Below are 15,945 nucleotides of genomic sequence, written 5' to 3' on the forward strand. Positions count from 1 at the left end.
TTCTCAGTGTGCGGAAATCATCGGCGGGAGAACATGTTCAAACTTGTTCTCCCTCAATTATCTCGGTTTCATAAATCGTTTATGGACTGATCAGTGGCGATCCTCGGAATCACTGCTGTTCACTGCTTCATAAACAGACACCAGTGTCCTGTTAGGGCCAGTTTACACCAGAAGGCGGTGCCAGAAAGGAAAGTTCCATGTGTGTTTTCTGCACCGTGTTAAAAACGCACTGCCTTTGTGATCTACTGTGGGTGATAATACATTGTTAACCCCAAACGTAGATCACAAACGTAGTGTGTGTGTGAGCAAAAAAATAAAATAAGTATTACAAGAGTGCAGGGTTCATGAGTGCATTACGCTCAGAATGCAGGGTTCATGAGTGCGTTACGCTTAGAATGCAGGGTTCATGAGTGCGTTACGCTTAGAATGCAGAGTTCACGAGTGCGTTACGCTCAGAATGCAGGGTTCACAAGTGCGTTACGCTCAGAATGCAGGGTTCACAAGTGCGTTACGCTCAGAATGCAGGGTTCACAAGTGTGTTACGCTAAGCATGCAGGGTTCACAAGTGCGTTACGCTCAGAATGCAGGGTTCACGTGTGTGCAATACGCTCAGAATGCAGGGTTCATGCGTGCATTACGCTAAGAATGCAGGATTCATGCGTGCGTTACGCTTGGAATTGGACGAAACGCCGCGTTGGGAGGAGTTCTGACGTTACGACACTGCAACCTGTCGACCGTGGCCATCTTTATAGTTAAAAACAAATGCTGCTTATACAGACTGCTGTTTTTTACATGCCCTTCTTTATCTGATGAAATGTGAGTACCCTGGTTTTTTCTTTGAATAAATATGACCCTGGTTCATAATACTACACCATGAGGAGTTCCTTCTTTTATATTTTATGCATGCACCTCTGATTATTTGGCGGAACTACAAGACGCAGGCATCTGTGATCTCCATTAATGGTTTTGTGGCTCTGTGGATTTATCATGCCTTTTTGACCACCTGTGATTAAGTGGTCCACTCTTTTTGGTAAGAGGCCTGGTGTGTTGATGTTCGGTGGAGGATAAGTCCGTATTCACCTAATTTGTATTTTTGTCTACACTGTGGGTGATTCCAGTGTTTTCTCCTGAACAAGGACTTTATTTCAAACACTATGGACTTTTTATTTGTAATGCTACATTTATAGTGCTGCATATCATTATATTTTTCAATATACATACAATAGCTCTGTATTTAGAGTAGATGCTATTCACTTAGCAAAGTGACTATTATCAAACACTGGGAAGCTGTGCCTATTTTAATACCCAAGGTTTTGGCTGGACATACTGTAACTTTCATTTGCATAGTAAATATATATAAACAGATGCATAGCTGTAAAAGTACACATTTGACTAAGTACTTAGACAAACACATTTGAACTGTTTCACAAAAGTTTGTCAAAGGTGTGGGGGCGGTCCTTGTTGGGAATTCGCAGTAGATCCTTACACGGGCCAAATGCCGGGTGACATTGATAAAAATAATAAAAAATGATTAAAAAATAAAATAAATAAAATAAATAATATAAATACAAAATTATAAAAACTAGTCGACATATGGCCCGTGTGTATGGCAGCTGTAAACCAGCAGCCGACCAGCTCCCAATCAGCGCTCTCAGCCAATGCCAGAGAGTGCTGATCAGAGTGTTGTGGCGGGGGGGGGGGGGTGTCTCCCTGTCAGAACACAACTCAGCGGGGAAGATTGCTGTACTAACGTCAGATTGTTAGTGCAGCGCTCCAGCCGAGCTGACAGTTATATTACACTCAACCCGCTGGGTTGAACAGAAAAAAACTCATAGGGGGTTATTTACTAAAGGCAAATCCACTTTGCACTGCAAGTGCACTTGGAAGTAAAGTCACTGTAGATCCGAGGGGGACATGCAAGGAAAGTAAAAAACAGCAGTTTAGCTTGCACATGATTGGATGATAAAATCAGCAGAGCTTCCACTTATTTCAGATCTATCCCTTAGATTAAGAGCGACTGCACTTTCAAGTGCACTTGCAGTGCAAAGTGGATTTGCCTTTCATAAATAACCCCCATAGTGTGTACCAGGCTTTAAAGTAAAATTCCAGCTTACACCTAACTAGTCTATAAATTGTCTGCCAGCACAGCTGCAGGAGAGAGGAGGGACCACTGACAACGAACAGGCCATTGAAGCCTATGGGTGACATCACCACTCCAGGATTTACTAGTCATTGTTGCCTGACACAGGGGATCACGTGACCAGACTTGAGCAGCCTTAAAAAAGGGAAGTATATTCATCTTTCTTACGAATTAGGTTATGCGCACTAGGCTCCTCTGAACAGGAGAAAAGCAGCATCAAAATGTTCCTAAAGCCACATTTTATAAAACACATTTGGAAGCATTCAGCAGCCGTGTCAAGCATTTGGGCATTCATTTCTTTCATTGGCTAGAATATTAATTTATTCTGGCCTTTGAAATGAATGAGCGCTCAAGCACTACACATGCCTAGAGTTTAGATGCGTTTACACACAGTTAGGCCTCATGTACACTGCTTCTGGTAAACGGACATTCAGAGGCAGTTGTATACTTTTTTCAGCTGCCCCTGAACTCATCCAATGTTATCTTATGTGTACATGTACACAGGTTCATTTAATGTCTTTTTAGGCTCCATTCACACTAGCGCGTTTTTTGATGCATTTTGCAGAAATGCATGGGAATTTTTTAACATGGGTTCCTATGGAACATGTTCACATAAATGCTTTTTTGTATCTCTGCGTTTTTGGAAAGGGTCGGGGACTTTTTTTCATGCAAAAAGCAGCGTTTTGCATGTAATGGATTTCAATGGACAAGCATCAAAAACGCAAGTGCACCGTTTTTGCAGCGTTTTTGCAGCGTTTTTGCCGTTTTTTTTTTTTTTTTTTGTAATTTTTTTTTAAGACTGTAAAAAACCGCAAAACGCAAATCGCGGCAAAAACGTGCCAAGCATGAAAAAAAAACCTCCAAAAACGCTCAAAAGCAACATGCATAGGTGTGAATCGAGCCTCAGGCAGCTGAGTTTAGAGGCCTTTTTTGGAAAGAGGCATTTCAAGCGCTAAACGCTTCTAAACGCGGCTAAATGTGCTAACTCGCAATTAGCTGCATTTCGTTTACAGGCGTTTTAAATTTTTGGCCATTTTGAAAAAAAAAAAAAATAAATTTTTTTTCAAACGCTTCTAAAACGCAAACGTGGCATGTAAACGCGGCAAAACTGACATTTTAAATGTGAGTTACTATCTGTCAAGTTAAATCGTTCAGGAGAGGTTGTAAAAACGTCCCGTGTACATTAAGCCTTAGGCGCATCAGATGTTTTTTCTGCCCAAATGCTCTCTTGAACGTGATTTTGGTGCATTCAGATCTCTGCTTCTAAATGCCTCTGTGTGCATGGACACATAGGCTAACATAAAGGGGCGCTTAGGAGCAGAAAAATAAAACATCTATTACCCGTATAGCGGGTGTTTGACAGCTGCAGTGTGCATGAGGCCTTAGTTTTTTTAAGAGGGGGAAGGGTGCAGTGTTAAAGCGGTTGTATACCCTGCTTGGTGATTTTTACCTACAGGTAAGCCTATAATAAGGCTTGCCTGTAGGTAAAACGAATATCTTCTAAACCTGCACGGTTTGGGAGATATTGATCCTGCATGCAAACGCTGACGTCAGCGGCGCATGCGCTCTGCAGGTCCGGTGTATCCTGCTGGAACAGAGGGCTCCCGCGTGCATACGCAGGAGTGACGTCATCGCAGCTCCGGCCGCTCACAGCACCGGAGCCAACAATCATGGAAGAAAAGCCGAGGGAACATGTCAGCTCCCTCAGTAGCAACCGGGCGCCACTGCAGGGCTTGGTTCCAAGGTATTTCATAAAGAGCTAGTATGCAATGCATACTAGCACATTATGCTATTGTCTTGCAAGTTTTTTTTTTCGCAGTTTACTACCGCTTTAAGTCTAGTTAGAGGAGTAAGCTGGAACTCCACTTTAAAGAGACTATCATGGGAAAATTAAAATGCTGCAGTTATGAAATGTAGTGACATTGAAGTGCCTGCCAAAACCTCCATAACCTTGCTGTTATTGTCCTATGCCAACGGTAACGATAGGCACTTTCTCAGAGAGCCAAACTTGCACACCTTATAGTTTTCTGAACATTCTGGCTGGACACTAAAGCAGTGTATTACAGTTATGGATCAACAAGGTTGTGTAAAGGTAGAAGGGGGTAGGTAGCATAAAAGTTGAACTTCACTCTGTCAATCAGCGTTGAATATTTTTAATCTTTATGCTAGATAGGAAAGTATATCATATTTACTTGTTTAAAACTTTTTCTTTTTTTTACGTTTCTTCAGTTACTTCTTGGTTCCCAGGCCTAGGAAAATGATGTCATACATCCCAGGAGTGTTCAGAAGGGGAGGAGGGGTTTTCTCAAGCACACCCTCCTGCTTGCATGCCTGAGCTAAGGCCAAATTTCAAGAAGTAAATGCTATATGAATTGTTTGCCCTTTCTCAAGATGGCTACGGCAAGAAATGCTAGGGGGGGGGGGGGGGGGTTCAAAGTGATTTCTGAGTAAAATAAAGCATGGAGACCTGGATGGATGGGTGCGTTTGCGTTGAATATTAAAAGTAAATTAAATAGTGTTTTTGGTTTGTGGTGCTCACATGCAGTGTAGTTCCGCTTTAAGCTCCAACATTGCTTGGAAGGGTCAGAGCTTTGTGTCTGTCTGTGTAGTCCAGCAGCAAGGTTTGGAGGCTGCTACAAGTATGTGTCGATACATCTAAATGCCTGCACTTGACAAATGCCGCAGTTTTGTGTTTTTTCCCAATGACAAAGAGGAGAAAATGGCAAATTAAAGGGGTTGTAAAGGTAACTTTTTTTATCTTTAAAAATAACAAACATGTTATACTTACCTTCACTGTGCAGCTCGTTCTGCACAGGGTGGCCCCAAACCTGCTCTTCTGGGGTCCCTCGGCGGCTGTCTCAGCTCCTCCCCGCAATAACTAACCACCTTAATGCGAGCTCCCTCGCATGGTGGTTAGTTATTGCGGGCGCGCTCCCGTGATACAGCCGGCGGCTATAGCCGCTCGCTGTATTACTCGGCCCCACCCCCGGCGCGCCGCGTCATTGGATGTGATTGACAGCAGCGCGAGCCAATGGCTGCGCTGCTTTCAATCCATCCACTATAGCCAATCAGCGACCAGGCTGATCGGCTGAATGACGGTCGGGAACGAGCGGCCGAGTTTCGAGGTGTCAGGTAAGTAAAACGGGGGGGCTGGGGGCGGCGGTATTATCAAAAGTTTTTTCACCTTAATGCATAGAATGCATTAAGGTGAAAAAATGTATACCTTTACAACCCCTTTAATGTTACTAAACCTAAAAACATTTTTTACCTTAATGCATTGTTTGCATCAAGGTAAAAAAAGTTTTCAGTCTCCCTGTGCCCCCCTTTCCCTGTGTGAAGGGGAAGAGAGGGGAGAAGAGATCAGCATTGCACATGGGTGCATCTATTCTCCTCTCTTTTCCTATTTACACAGCATTTGAACAGCAGCAGGAGCCATTGGCTCTTGCTGCTGTCAATCAAATGCAGTGAGGAGGAAGTGGGGGGTGGGCCTAAGTCCCACTGTGCAAGTCTATGGAGCGTGGCTCTTTAGAGACACAGGTCGGGAGTGCGGGGACTAGGTTTCTCCCCATAGCCAACGGCTGGCTATGGTAGTCCCAAGAAGAAGAGGAGGAGCCAAGATCACCGCTGGGGACCCGAGAAGAGGAGGATCGGGACCGCTCTGAGCAATACCACTGCACAGAGCAGGTAAGTATAACATGTTTGTTATTTTTAAACAAAAACAAAAAAAAGTTGCCTTTAGTAACACTTTAAGTATGTCACTCATGCAACATCAAAATATATTTTCCAGATGATAAATTAAAGCTTGCCATACACTATACAAATTTTGGCCCATGGCCGAAATCCAATGGATTGATGGCTCACAGGCCAGATCCACTGGATTCATGGCAGTCCGGGGTGACAGTATTTTAAGCAGAAGTTTAGATTTCAGCATATGGCTGAACCACTCCATACAGCAAACCCTTCATCAACCAACCTTTGATTTGAGGCTGGCCATTTTTTTCCGCTAGAAAGATATTACCTGATTTCAACTGAAGTTCTCCCAAGCATCCATAGGCTTCTTGGTGCCTTTCATATTGTCCTTTGATTGCCTCCTTTTCATCGGGTGCTAGAAATAAAATAAATAATGATGAAAATGATGTATGATGACTACATCAAGCTTTTATTATACTGTGTTACTCACTACTGGACCATAGTATTGAAGAAGCAGAATTTACAACTCCAATGCCAACTAATCAGTTATAGAACATTAGTGGAATTAATATGTTCTAGAACATTTATTGAAGTAATTGCCATTCCTTTTTCTGCAATGTTTTAGGTTATATTCAAATTACTGAGTTATTACAGGATGGCCTTCATTCACTAAACAGCAGCACTGGTACAACAGAGGTGGAGTGAATGGTCATTCTAGACCAGTGGTCTCCAAATTGTGGCCCGGGGGGGGGGGGGGGGGGGGGGGGCTGGATGTGGCCTTTTGCTTGCTTTTATCTGGCCCTTGGGGCACTATTCCACCAACTGACACCAATGAAGGGGCACCATTCCCCCTACTGACACCATCAATGGGGCACTATTCTCCTATTGACACCAACAATGGGGCACTATTTCTTCCATTAAAACCATTGATGGGGCACTGATGGGGCATTTTCTACTCCCACTGGCAACAGTTCCCCCCCCCCCCCCCCCCCATAGCCTAATAGACAGTAAACTGGCCCTTTGCTTAGAAAGTTTGGAGACTCCTGTTCTAGACATATTATTTAGGACTCATTCACACCAACACACTACAAACCATGCACAATGGTAAATGTTGTGCAGGGATGATGTGAGATGGATCACTATTTCATTTTAAAACTTCATGCAAGGCTATGCAACATGCTGTGGTGCGGTTAGTTGCCTTGCGTAAAAATGCTTACATGATGGATTTTTTATACTGTTTACTGCATCTCAATGCATTGTGTGTAAATTGCGAACATAAAGAAAAAAAATTTTTGAGACTGCAATAATCTATGCACAACAACGTAGTTCAACTGATATTGTGTGAAGGAGCCCTTAAAAATAGGAAGGATTAAAAAAACAAGGTAAAACAGTTAATGTACAGTATTTTTATTTTACTGTGTAATTAACCACTTCCCGCCCTTAGGTCATTTATAGTCAGCCTAAGTTTGAAGTGGTTATACCACAATCGTGACTGCCTGGTAAGGATGCGACCCGCGCCATCCGGTTAGGGGCACACAGAGGAACTGATGTTATTCCTCCCACTGTGTGACGTCAGGATTCGGAAACGATGAGGATTTTGTCACATCGTCTCTTGTAAAGAAGTCATTACCAGCTTGTGAAAGCATCAGATCAAACTGATCTCAGTTTGATTTGATGCTTTGGAGGCCAGAGGAGAAAACTGGGGTCTAAAAGACCTGTCATGGCCCATGCCATCATAAGGGATGTTGTCCATCCCTTGTGACAATAAAATTGATAAAAGCATACAGTGTTAAAATGAAAAAATTACTTGCAAAAGCAAATGTGTGCGTCAGTCCCGCACGCATATGTAAAGGGCTATCGCACCACATATGTGAGATATCATCACAAATGTCAGAGCAAGAGCAATAATTCTAGCACCAGACCTCCAGTATTACTTTAAACCTGCAAAGGCTTTTAAAGTATTGCCTATGGAGGTTTTTAGATACCGTAGTTTGGCACAGTTCCATGGGCATATGCATGGGCATTTTAATGCTTGACATGTTTGGTATTTATTTACTCGGTGTAACATTTATTTTCCCAAAAAGCTGGGTATTATAGTGTATTTTTGCGCATTAAAATTCATTAAAGTGGGCTTTTTTTCCAAATAAAATTTTGTTTGAAAACCGCTGTGCAAATATCATGATCCATAGAAATATGAAACTACCATTTTATTTTTTATGGCCTCTTCTTAAAAATATATGTTTGGGGTTGTAAGTAGTTTTCTAGGCCATCTATGAAGACGGAAAAATGGCAAAAGTACATAATTTATGCAATATCAAAACCTGTATTTTTCCAGCAGATGCATTACAGTTGATCATACACTATACTAATTTCAGCTGGTTCCTGATCAACTGTCTCAGTGAGTGGCCTCATCAATCACCCCCCAACCCAACATTCCTCGACTGAAATACGAAGAAGCCAGGCAGAAAACGGTCAGCTGAAAAACATTTGCATCTGATCAGCCACCAGCTAAAGCATGGATGGAGAAATCTTTCTTTTTTTTCTAACCTTCAGGCTGCACCAAAAAAAAAAAAAAAATAATAATAATAAAAAAAAATAAATAAATTATATATATATATATAAAATGGCCGTATGACCGAGAATGATGTGGATCACATAAACAAGCGACAAGGCTTACAACAAAAATAGACCTCAAGTGTGCCTTAGTGGTCTGGTTGGTATGCCAAGAAAAGGGGGCATACCCAAGGTAAGTAATGGGTAGTTTATGAAGAAGAATGTGCTTGAGAAGTGCCCTGAAAAAGGGAAGGGTGGGGAGTATCGTGCACTGAACCGACAAAGAGCATGGGCGAGTGCTTAAATAACCTCCGGGCTCCTCCCATAAATTCAGGCCATCGTACTGGCCTTCTTATGTATGGTCCTGGCCCTATGACCGAGAGAGATGTGGATCACATAAACACGCGACAAGACTTACAACATAAATAGCCCTGAAGTGTGCCTTGGTGGTCTGGTAAGTATGCCAAGAAAAGGGGGCAAAAGACTCAGATAGGGGAATAACTCTTTATTGATTCTTGTGGTTATTTGGCCAGCTTGGTGAAGGCTTGTGCTATTAATTCCTGAGGATTTGGGATTATGTGGCAAAACAAGCGGACTTTCATCGGCCTAGTTTCTTGATTACATGGTCTGGTACTCCATGCTGGAAGGCAGCTGAGGCTGCTCCAATCCGGCAGGAAATGTCGAGACAACTGACTGGGGTTGAAGCCCAAGTTGCTTAGAAGGATCCTGACATGCTTGATCAACTGGCTGGTTAGAAAGGGTAGCAATGAGCTACCATCAGATTGGCTGGGTAGATGGGACAGTAGTCGGACGAGCACCGTCATTGGGCACCCAGCATTGTTAGTCTAAAACAGGTTGATGTCAACCCTGGGTCCGGTTTGTTGCATTTTGCAGACTGGGAGATGAAGGGTATAATGTTGTTTCAAAAGCGAGTCAGGTGGCGTCGGAGCAGTGTCTGACTGCCAGAGCCACTGACGGTAAATTCACTAGGTCGTAGGAAACCGTAGAAGGCCTGGTAGAAGCCCCAAATGGAGAACAAGTAAGGATTTCAAACATGTCTCTGAAGAGGGCACTCGTGATAGGTAGGCATTTGCTACTGACTACGGGTTGGTGCTTCAGTATGCCCTGTAGGAGGGACTTGACTGCATGGGCCGAGAATACTAACGGTTTACTGGGGTCCTGTAAGGACAGGAAATGCTGGATGCCGGCTAGATATAGCCGGATAGTATTGTGAGAAAGGGCCAGCTGCGTTGTGGCAATATGATGTAAAGGCTAGGACGTGTCTAACGTCGCCTATCGGTGCTCCAGGGCAAGAGGCCAAAAACTTGCGGTAGGTGTTCCAAGCAGTGTGATAGGCATTCAGTGTGTTGCATGCCAAGGAGTGGTTAACGAACTGGGTTGCATTGGCGAGATGCGACTTCAGTCCATCGTCAGCAACGACCATGGTGGGACAGGTGTAGTTGCTGGGTCAGCTCCAGGCTCCTGCTGGAAAAACAAAGTAAGGTTGAAACGGCACAGCGCATCAGCTCGATTTTGCATTTGCCTGGAATATGTCTACAGAAGATATTAAACTGGTGACGGAGTGACAGCTGCGCGAGCCTGCGAAGGAAGGATATGATGGGGAGTGACTTGGATCTACCTTTACTGATGATGTCGGCCGTGGCCTGATTGTCCGTGGTGAAGAGCATCGTCTGTCCTGTACAAGTGTGGCCCCAGACCTGGGGAGCTGCCACGATGGGATACAGTTGAGCCATTTGTGACCGTGCGACTGGTTCACATTGAACTGGAGCGGGTGTGCAACACATCCGAAAAGTGTGGTGCCGTGCAGGACGCACGGAAAGTAACTTTGGTTTGGTAAATAAATGAAAGAAGAACCGTGTACAAACGATTCGTAAGTTCCGCTGCGGGAACTAAAACACACGGCATGGGGTATACAACGAATGGCAATGGTAGAAAGTATGCAATGCAATGTATCTGATACAAATCGGTTGTAAAGAGAAATGACTCTGATACAAAATCGGTTTTAAAATGTATGAAATGAATCCATTCCGAATTGGTTGTGGAGTATATGCAGCCCCTTACTTTGAAACCGAACACCTACCAACCACCCAGCCCCCCCAGGCTAATCAAGTGCAGACAAGGCACTAGGTGGGCCTAATTACCACCAGCCACAGAACCCGTACAAACAAGACATGCTCATCTCCAAAATGGATGAGACGGTAACCGCATGGACAGTAAATCTTATAACCAGTGAAGCCTATGGCGAGTGATATCGGACAACGACCGAGAGCGGCTCGGAGGCTTGAATCTACAAATGAATCGTGTTTGGCAGAAGGAACTTACAAATGTACTACGCCTGTGCTGAATGATGTCGGGACATGACCAAAAACAACTCGGGGCAGGTTTTTTACGAAGGGATGCAGGATAGGAAGCATAACGAATCACAAGATTGCACATGATACAAAAAGGTTTGAATACTATCTGCAACAGTGAGAGGGAACCACCGACGAAGACCACGAACAGAAAAGCCGCAACGTACTTGCGATCGAATGCAGAGACTCACGAACATGAGGTGAGCTGGGAAGAGTCGGCCCAGCGATGTGTAGTATCGTGCACTGAACCGACAAAGAGAATGGGCGAGTGGGCTGCTTAAATACCCTCCGGGCTCCTCCCATAAATTCAGGCCACCATACTGGCCTTTATATATACAATATATATATATATATATATATATATATATTACACACACACACACACTGAGAAAAATTGCCCCTATTTATCACGAGGAGGTGAAGATGCTGGATGTGGAGGTCCTGGGCTGGTGTGGTTACATGTGGTCTGCAGTTGTGAGGCCGGTTGGATGTACTACCAAGTTCTCTAGAACGCCGTTGGAGATGTCTTATGGTAGAGAAACGAACATTCAATTCAAGGGCAACAGCTCTGGTGAACATTCTTGCAGTCAGCATGCCTATTGCATGCTCCCTCAAAACTTGTGACATCTGTGGCATTGTGCTGTGTGTTAAAACTGCACATTTTAAAGTGGCGTTTTATTGTGGTCAGCCTAAGGCACACCTGTGCTATAATCATGCTGTCTAATCAGCATCTTGATATGCCACACCTGTGAGGTGGATGGATTATCTTGGCAAAGAAGAAGTGCTCACTAACACAGATTTAGACAGATTTGTGAACAATATTTGAGAGAAATAGGCCTTTTGTATGCATAGAAAAAGTCATAGATCTTTGTGTTCAGCTCATGATAAATAGGGGCAAACACAAAAGTGTTGCGTATATTATATATATATATATATATATATATATTTATATATTATAGATAGATAGATAGTAAAGCGCTGCGTAAAATGACGGCGCTATATAAGTAACTGAAATTTAAAAAAATAAAATACCGGTATTATATACATAATATATATATAATAAAATGATCAACGTATGGCCGGCTTTACACAAGACTTACCACAAACAGCAGTTATGTAAGTTGAAAACAAGTGTCTGGGCTTGTTTTTTACCCTCCAATCAAAGTTACAATATTCTCCCCATCTTTAAGAAAACTTATGCTAGCATATCAGTCCATAAGCCACCAATGATTATGCAGTTCACCATATCAATACCATCCAAAATAACACCCACTATCAATATGCTGGCATTTATTACAGAGGTATAGCAAACAAATTTGTGTATTTTCCCAGCTGATCCTGGGTATTGGTACAATAGTACTTAAAGTGGATGTAAACCCAAATTTTTTCTTTTTTTTTATGTCATAATTGTAGAGTATAAGATTTCCTATCATTTGAGCCCAGTCTTGCCACAAAGAGTTAATCCATCTCTGAGCAATCCTCTTTTATTGTTCAGTGAGATAAAACAGAGAAAAACTTTGTCAAATCCTCCCCCTTGCTGTGAGTGACAGGTGATTTACATGCATTAGCCTGACACACAGGCATTATTTTTTAATTCCCTCCGCAACTCCTTTCTTTAGCAGCTCTGCAAGGATTGGCTGTTCCACACCTCACCATGATTTGGCATTCTGAAGTCATGTGGTCACTTTCCTGTCTTTTTACTGGATGTTAGAGATCATAGCAGAAGTTCAGCAGAAGTTCAGTGTTAGAAATACACAGGATAAATGCATATTGACAAGGGGAGTGTAGAGGTGGGCGGGGAGTCTACTGACATCACGACTCCACCCACCAAGCTCCAGACAACAGACCCACCCACAGAATATACAGTTTTTCAGGTCTAATAACAGACAGAGGGGAGACATTTGACAGGTAAAGATACATTCAGGAGACATGTATATCCTTATAGATAACCCCTATGGCAGTAGTTTAGAAAGGATGACATTGGGTTTACATCCACTTTACATAAAGTACACAATTTAATTATGTGCAAGACCCCCCCCCCTTTTTTTTTTTTTTTAATTCTCCCACACCTGATTTGTTTTTTAGATGTTAACACAGAAACTGACTGCATCGGTGTGAACTAGAGCCATTGGAATACATGGAAAACATTGTGCATGCATTTTTAGTGCAGAAAAAAAAACCTACGGAACTGCAACTGGTGTGAACTGGCCCTAAAAGTTTTTAGATGTGTTTTCTTCCTTTTTGCATGCAGTGTTATCATCCCAGGCTGTTCTTCTGATTTGGACTACAAACGCCTTCTCTTCCTATCCCCATTACATTCAATGAAGCGATTTTCTAGTCCCCAGAAGACAGTAAGGAAATATAATTACACTGTTTAAGATATACGAGTTCAGTCCACAGGGAATTACAAGAATACTGGAATTCTGGCAAGAAAAACAGATATTCCTCTGTTCTTCAGGAAAGATTTTTATCCTGAAAGAAAAACAAATGCAGCCACCATATCTAAGAACTGGTAAGCTGCAATATATTACAGTTTTAGTCTTGAGTATCTTTTTTTTTTTGGCTCTGGGTGATCCTTGCATCTTTGTTTTTGCCTTTTTATTCAGAAGTTGTCACATTGTGGGTGGATGTTTCGTCCCTCTGTATCTTCCAGTTTATGGAACTATTGCCAACACTAGGACCACATTTCCCAGCAGGCTCGGATATGTGACTCAGTTGAGAGTGTGTATGTGGGAAAGGAGTTAGGCTGGCATAACCAAGTACAAAGCATGTGACAGCTAAGCAGCTGCTGTTCAAGTCTAAGAGCAAGAAAATTGGCTGCCACTACCATGGAAAAAGTTTTAAACACACATATACCTAATCATTGTGGAATGTTTATACTTTATATTTCTAGTTTCTTATTCTATCACTTTTTCATTCAATTGGAAAACAGTGTGTTGTATAAAAACAAAAAACAGAAATTAAAAAGAAAATACTGCTAACAAAATATTTTTGTGTGTCAGTTGGTTTGGCTGATCTCAGGCCCTCATTTGTTTTTTGAAGGAACTTTTTTATTTAACAAGGCTCTGAGGTGCATCAATAGAGAGCTCACAACCGGGAGGCTTAAAGTGGTTCTAAAGGATGAAGGTTTTATTTTACCATAAGGCCCCTTTCACACATGCGGACAGTATGTCCGTATTTCATCCATCCGTTTTCGGATGAAATACAGACATACATGCATCCCTATGGGATAGCGGGTGTCAGCGGATGTACATCCGCTAACACCCGATGTTGTCCGGCTCCGCTCTCGTCCGATTCTGCGGACGGAAGAAAATCCTATTTTTCTATCCATCTGCAGAGCGGATCGGATGAACACAGACAGACGGTCCGTGTTCCTCCGATCCCCCATAGAGGAGAGCGGAGATCTGACAGGGCGGTCCCTGCACAGTGTGCGGGTCCCGCCCTGTCATCTGCCTGCTCAGCTGGGGAAAACGGAGCGATCCCCGCTGAGCAGCGGATAAACACGGGGCGGATCAACACGGATCCGTCCCGTGTGAAAGGGGTCTAATTCATTTACTGCTTCAGTATGCAGCTAGTATCACAAGATGGATCACCAACAGAAAGAAGGAGATACTAATTCCTCTATATATATATATCATCTTTAGTCATCACTAGATTTATCACCATCAGGAGGATGGAGGTCCTGATTCCAGTGGCCGATGGTGCTAAACTTTTTGAAGGGGGTGGCAAACAAACCCCCCCCCCCCCGGTCCACACTCGCCCCTCCAGGGTCCCGGCACCGCAGCTTCCCCAGCTTCTCCCGCCTTCTTCTCCCGGCCAACCCGGTCTTCTTTAGATCCGCCTTCTGTCCCGATTGGCCAGGAGGAGAAGCCGCAAACCAGTAGTGAATATTGATTCGTTAGTGTCACAAGTGGGTGGGTTCACTGCACCCCGAGCCCAACCTTTTTCAAGCCAATCAGAGCCTCAGGCTCAAAGCATGTGCTTGGGAAAAAAAAAAACCTCATAGAAACCTATGAGTCTGGTGCCCCGCATGCAACCCCGCATGCAAACTAGGGGGGCAGCTCCTGCCTGATTCCATTATAGAGTTCCTTAGTTAATACTAGAAGGGTCACCAGAAGAAGGAAGGAGGTTGTTATTCCTCTATATAGATCTTTAGTCATTACTAGAGGGAACATCAGCAGGAGGAAGGAGTCCCTGATTCTCGTATATAGATCCTTAGTTATCACTAGAGGGATCACCAGCAGGAGGAAGAAGGTCCTGATTCTCCTATATAGATACTTAGTTATCAACAGAGGGGTCACCAGCAGGACGAAAGAGGTCCTGATTCACAGGCTAGGTTTAGGGCAGCGGAAATGGGTAAATTATAATTGTTTCTGAGGAAGTCCTGACTTCCTTACTGTATATAGACCTTTATTTATCACTAGAGGGGATCACCAGCAGGAGAAAGGAGGAACTGATTCCCCTATATATAGAGCATTAGTTATCACTAGAGGGGTCATTAGTAGGAGGAAGGAGGTCCTGATTCCCCTATATATTTAGGTATCATTAGAGGGGTCACCAGCAGGAGGAAAGAGGTTCTGATTCCCCTATATAGATCTTTAGTTAATACTAGAGGGATCACCAGCAGGACGAAAGAGGTCCGGATTCACAGGCTAGGTTTAGGGCAGCGGAAATGGGTTAATAATAATTAATTGTTTCTGAGTCAGTCCTGACTTCCCTACTGTATATAGACCTTTAGTTATCACTAGAGGGATCACCAGTAAGAGGAAGGAGGTCCTGATTCCCCTATATAGATCCTTAATTATCACTAGAGGGATCACCAACAGGAGGAAGGAGGTCATGATTCCCCTGTATAGATCTTTGGTTATCACTAGATGGATCACCTGAAGAAATAAGGAGGTCCTTATTCCTCTATATAGATCCTTAATTATCACTAGAGGTATCACCGGCAGGACGAAAGAGGCCCTGGTTCAAAGGCTAGGTTTAGGGCAGCAGAAATGGGTTAATAAGTCTCTCTATCTGGTTTATAATGAATTAAAATCCTGGTATTGCTATGCAGCTGTATTTTTAACCTTGAAGACAAGAAGAGTGTTGATGGTACCCAACTGAAGCTGAATTCCAGGCAGATATACAATAAGTTGTACATATATATGAGTATTTTTTATAATAAATCTGTGTAAATATCCTTCA

The 15,945-nt window shown here is 43.1% G+C and overlaps 1 protein-coding gene across 2 annotated transcripts in view; it reads right to left on the minus strand.

Moving 5' to 3' along the window:
* SYNJ2 (synaptojanin 2) overlaps positions 1-15,945 on the minus strand; it is a 193,114-nt gene that overhangs the window by 133,137 nt on the left and 44,032 nt on the right. For both annotated transcript variants that reach the window (XM_073627896.1, XM_073627897.1), the window contains exon 2: positions 6,159-6,245. In XM_073627896.1, the coding sequence (XP_073483997.1) occupies positions 6,159-6,245 (87 nt within the window). The remainder of the gene's footprint in view (positions 1-6,158; positions 6,246-15,945) is intronic.

This window comes from Aquarana catesbeiana, linkage group LG04 (assembly GCF_042186555.1).
Source record: "Aquarana catesbeiana isolate 2022-GZ linkage group LG04, ASM4218655v1, whole genome shotgun sequence".
In the NCBI taxonomy this organism is placed as follows: Eukaryota; Metazoa; Chordata; class Amphibia; order Anura; family Ranidae; genus Aquarana; species Aquarana catesbeiana.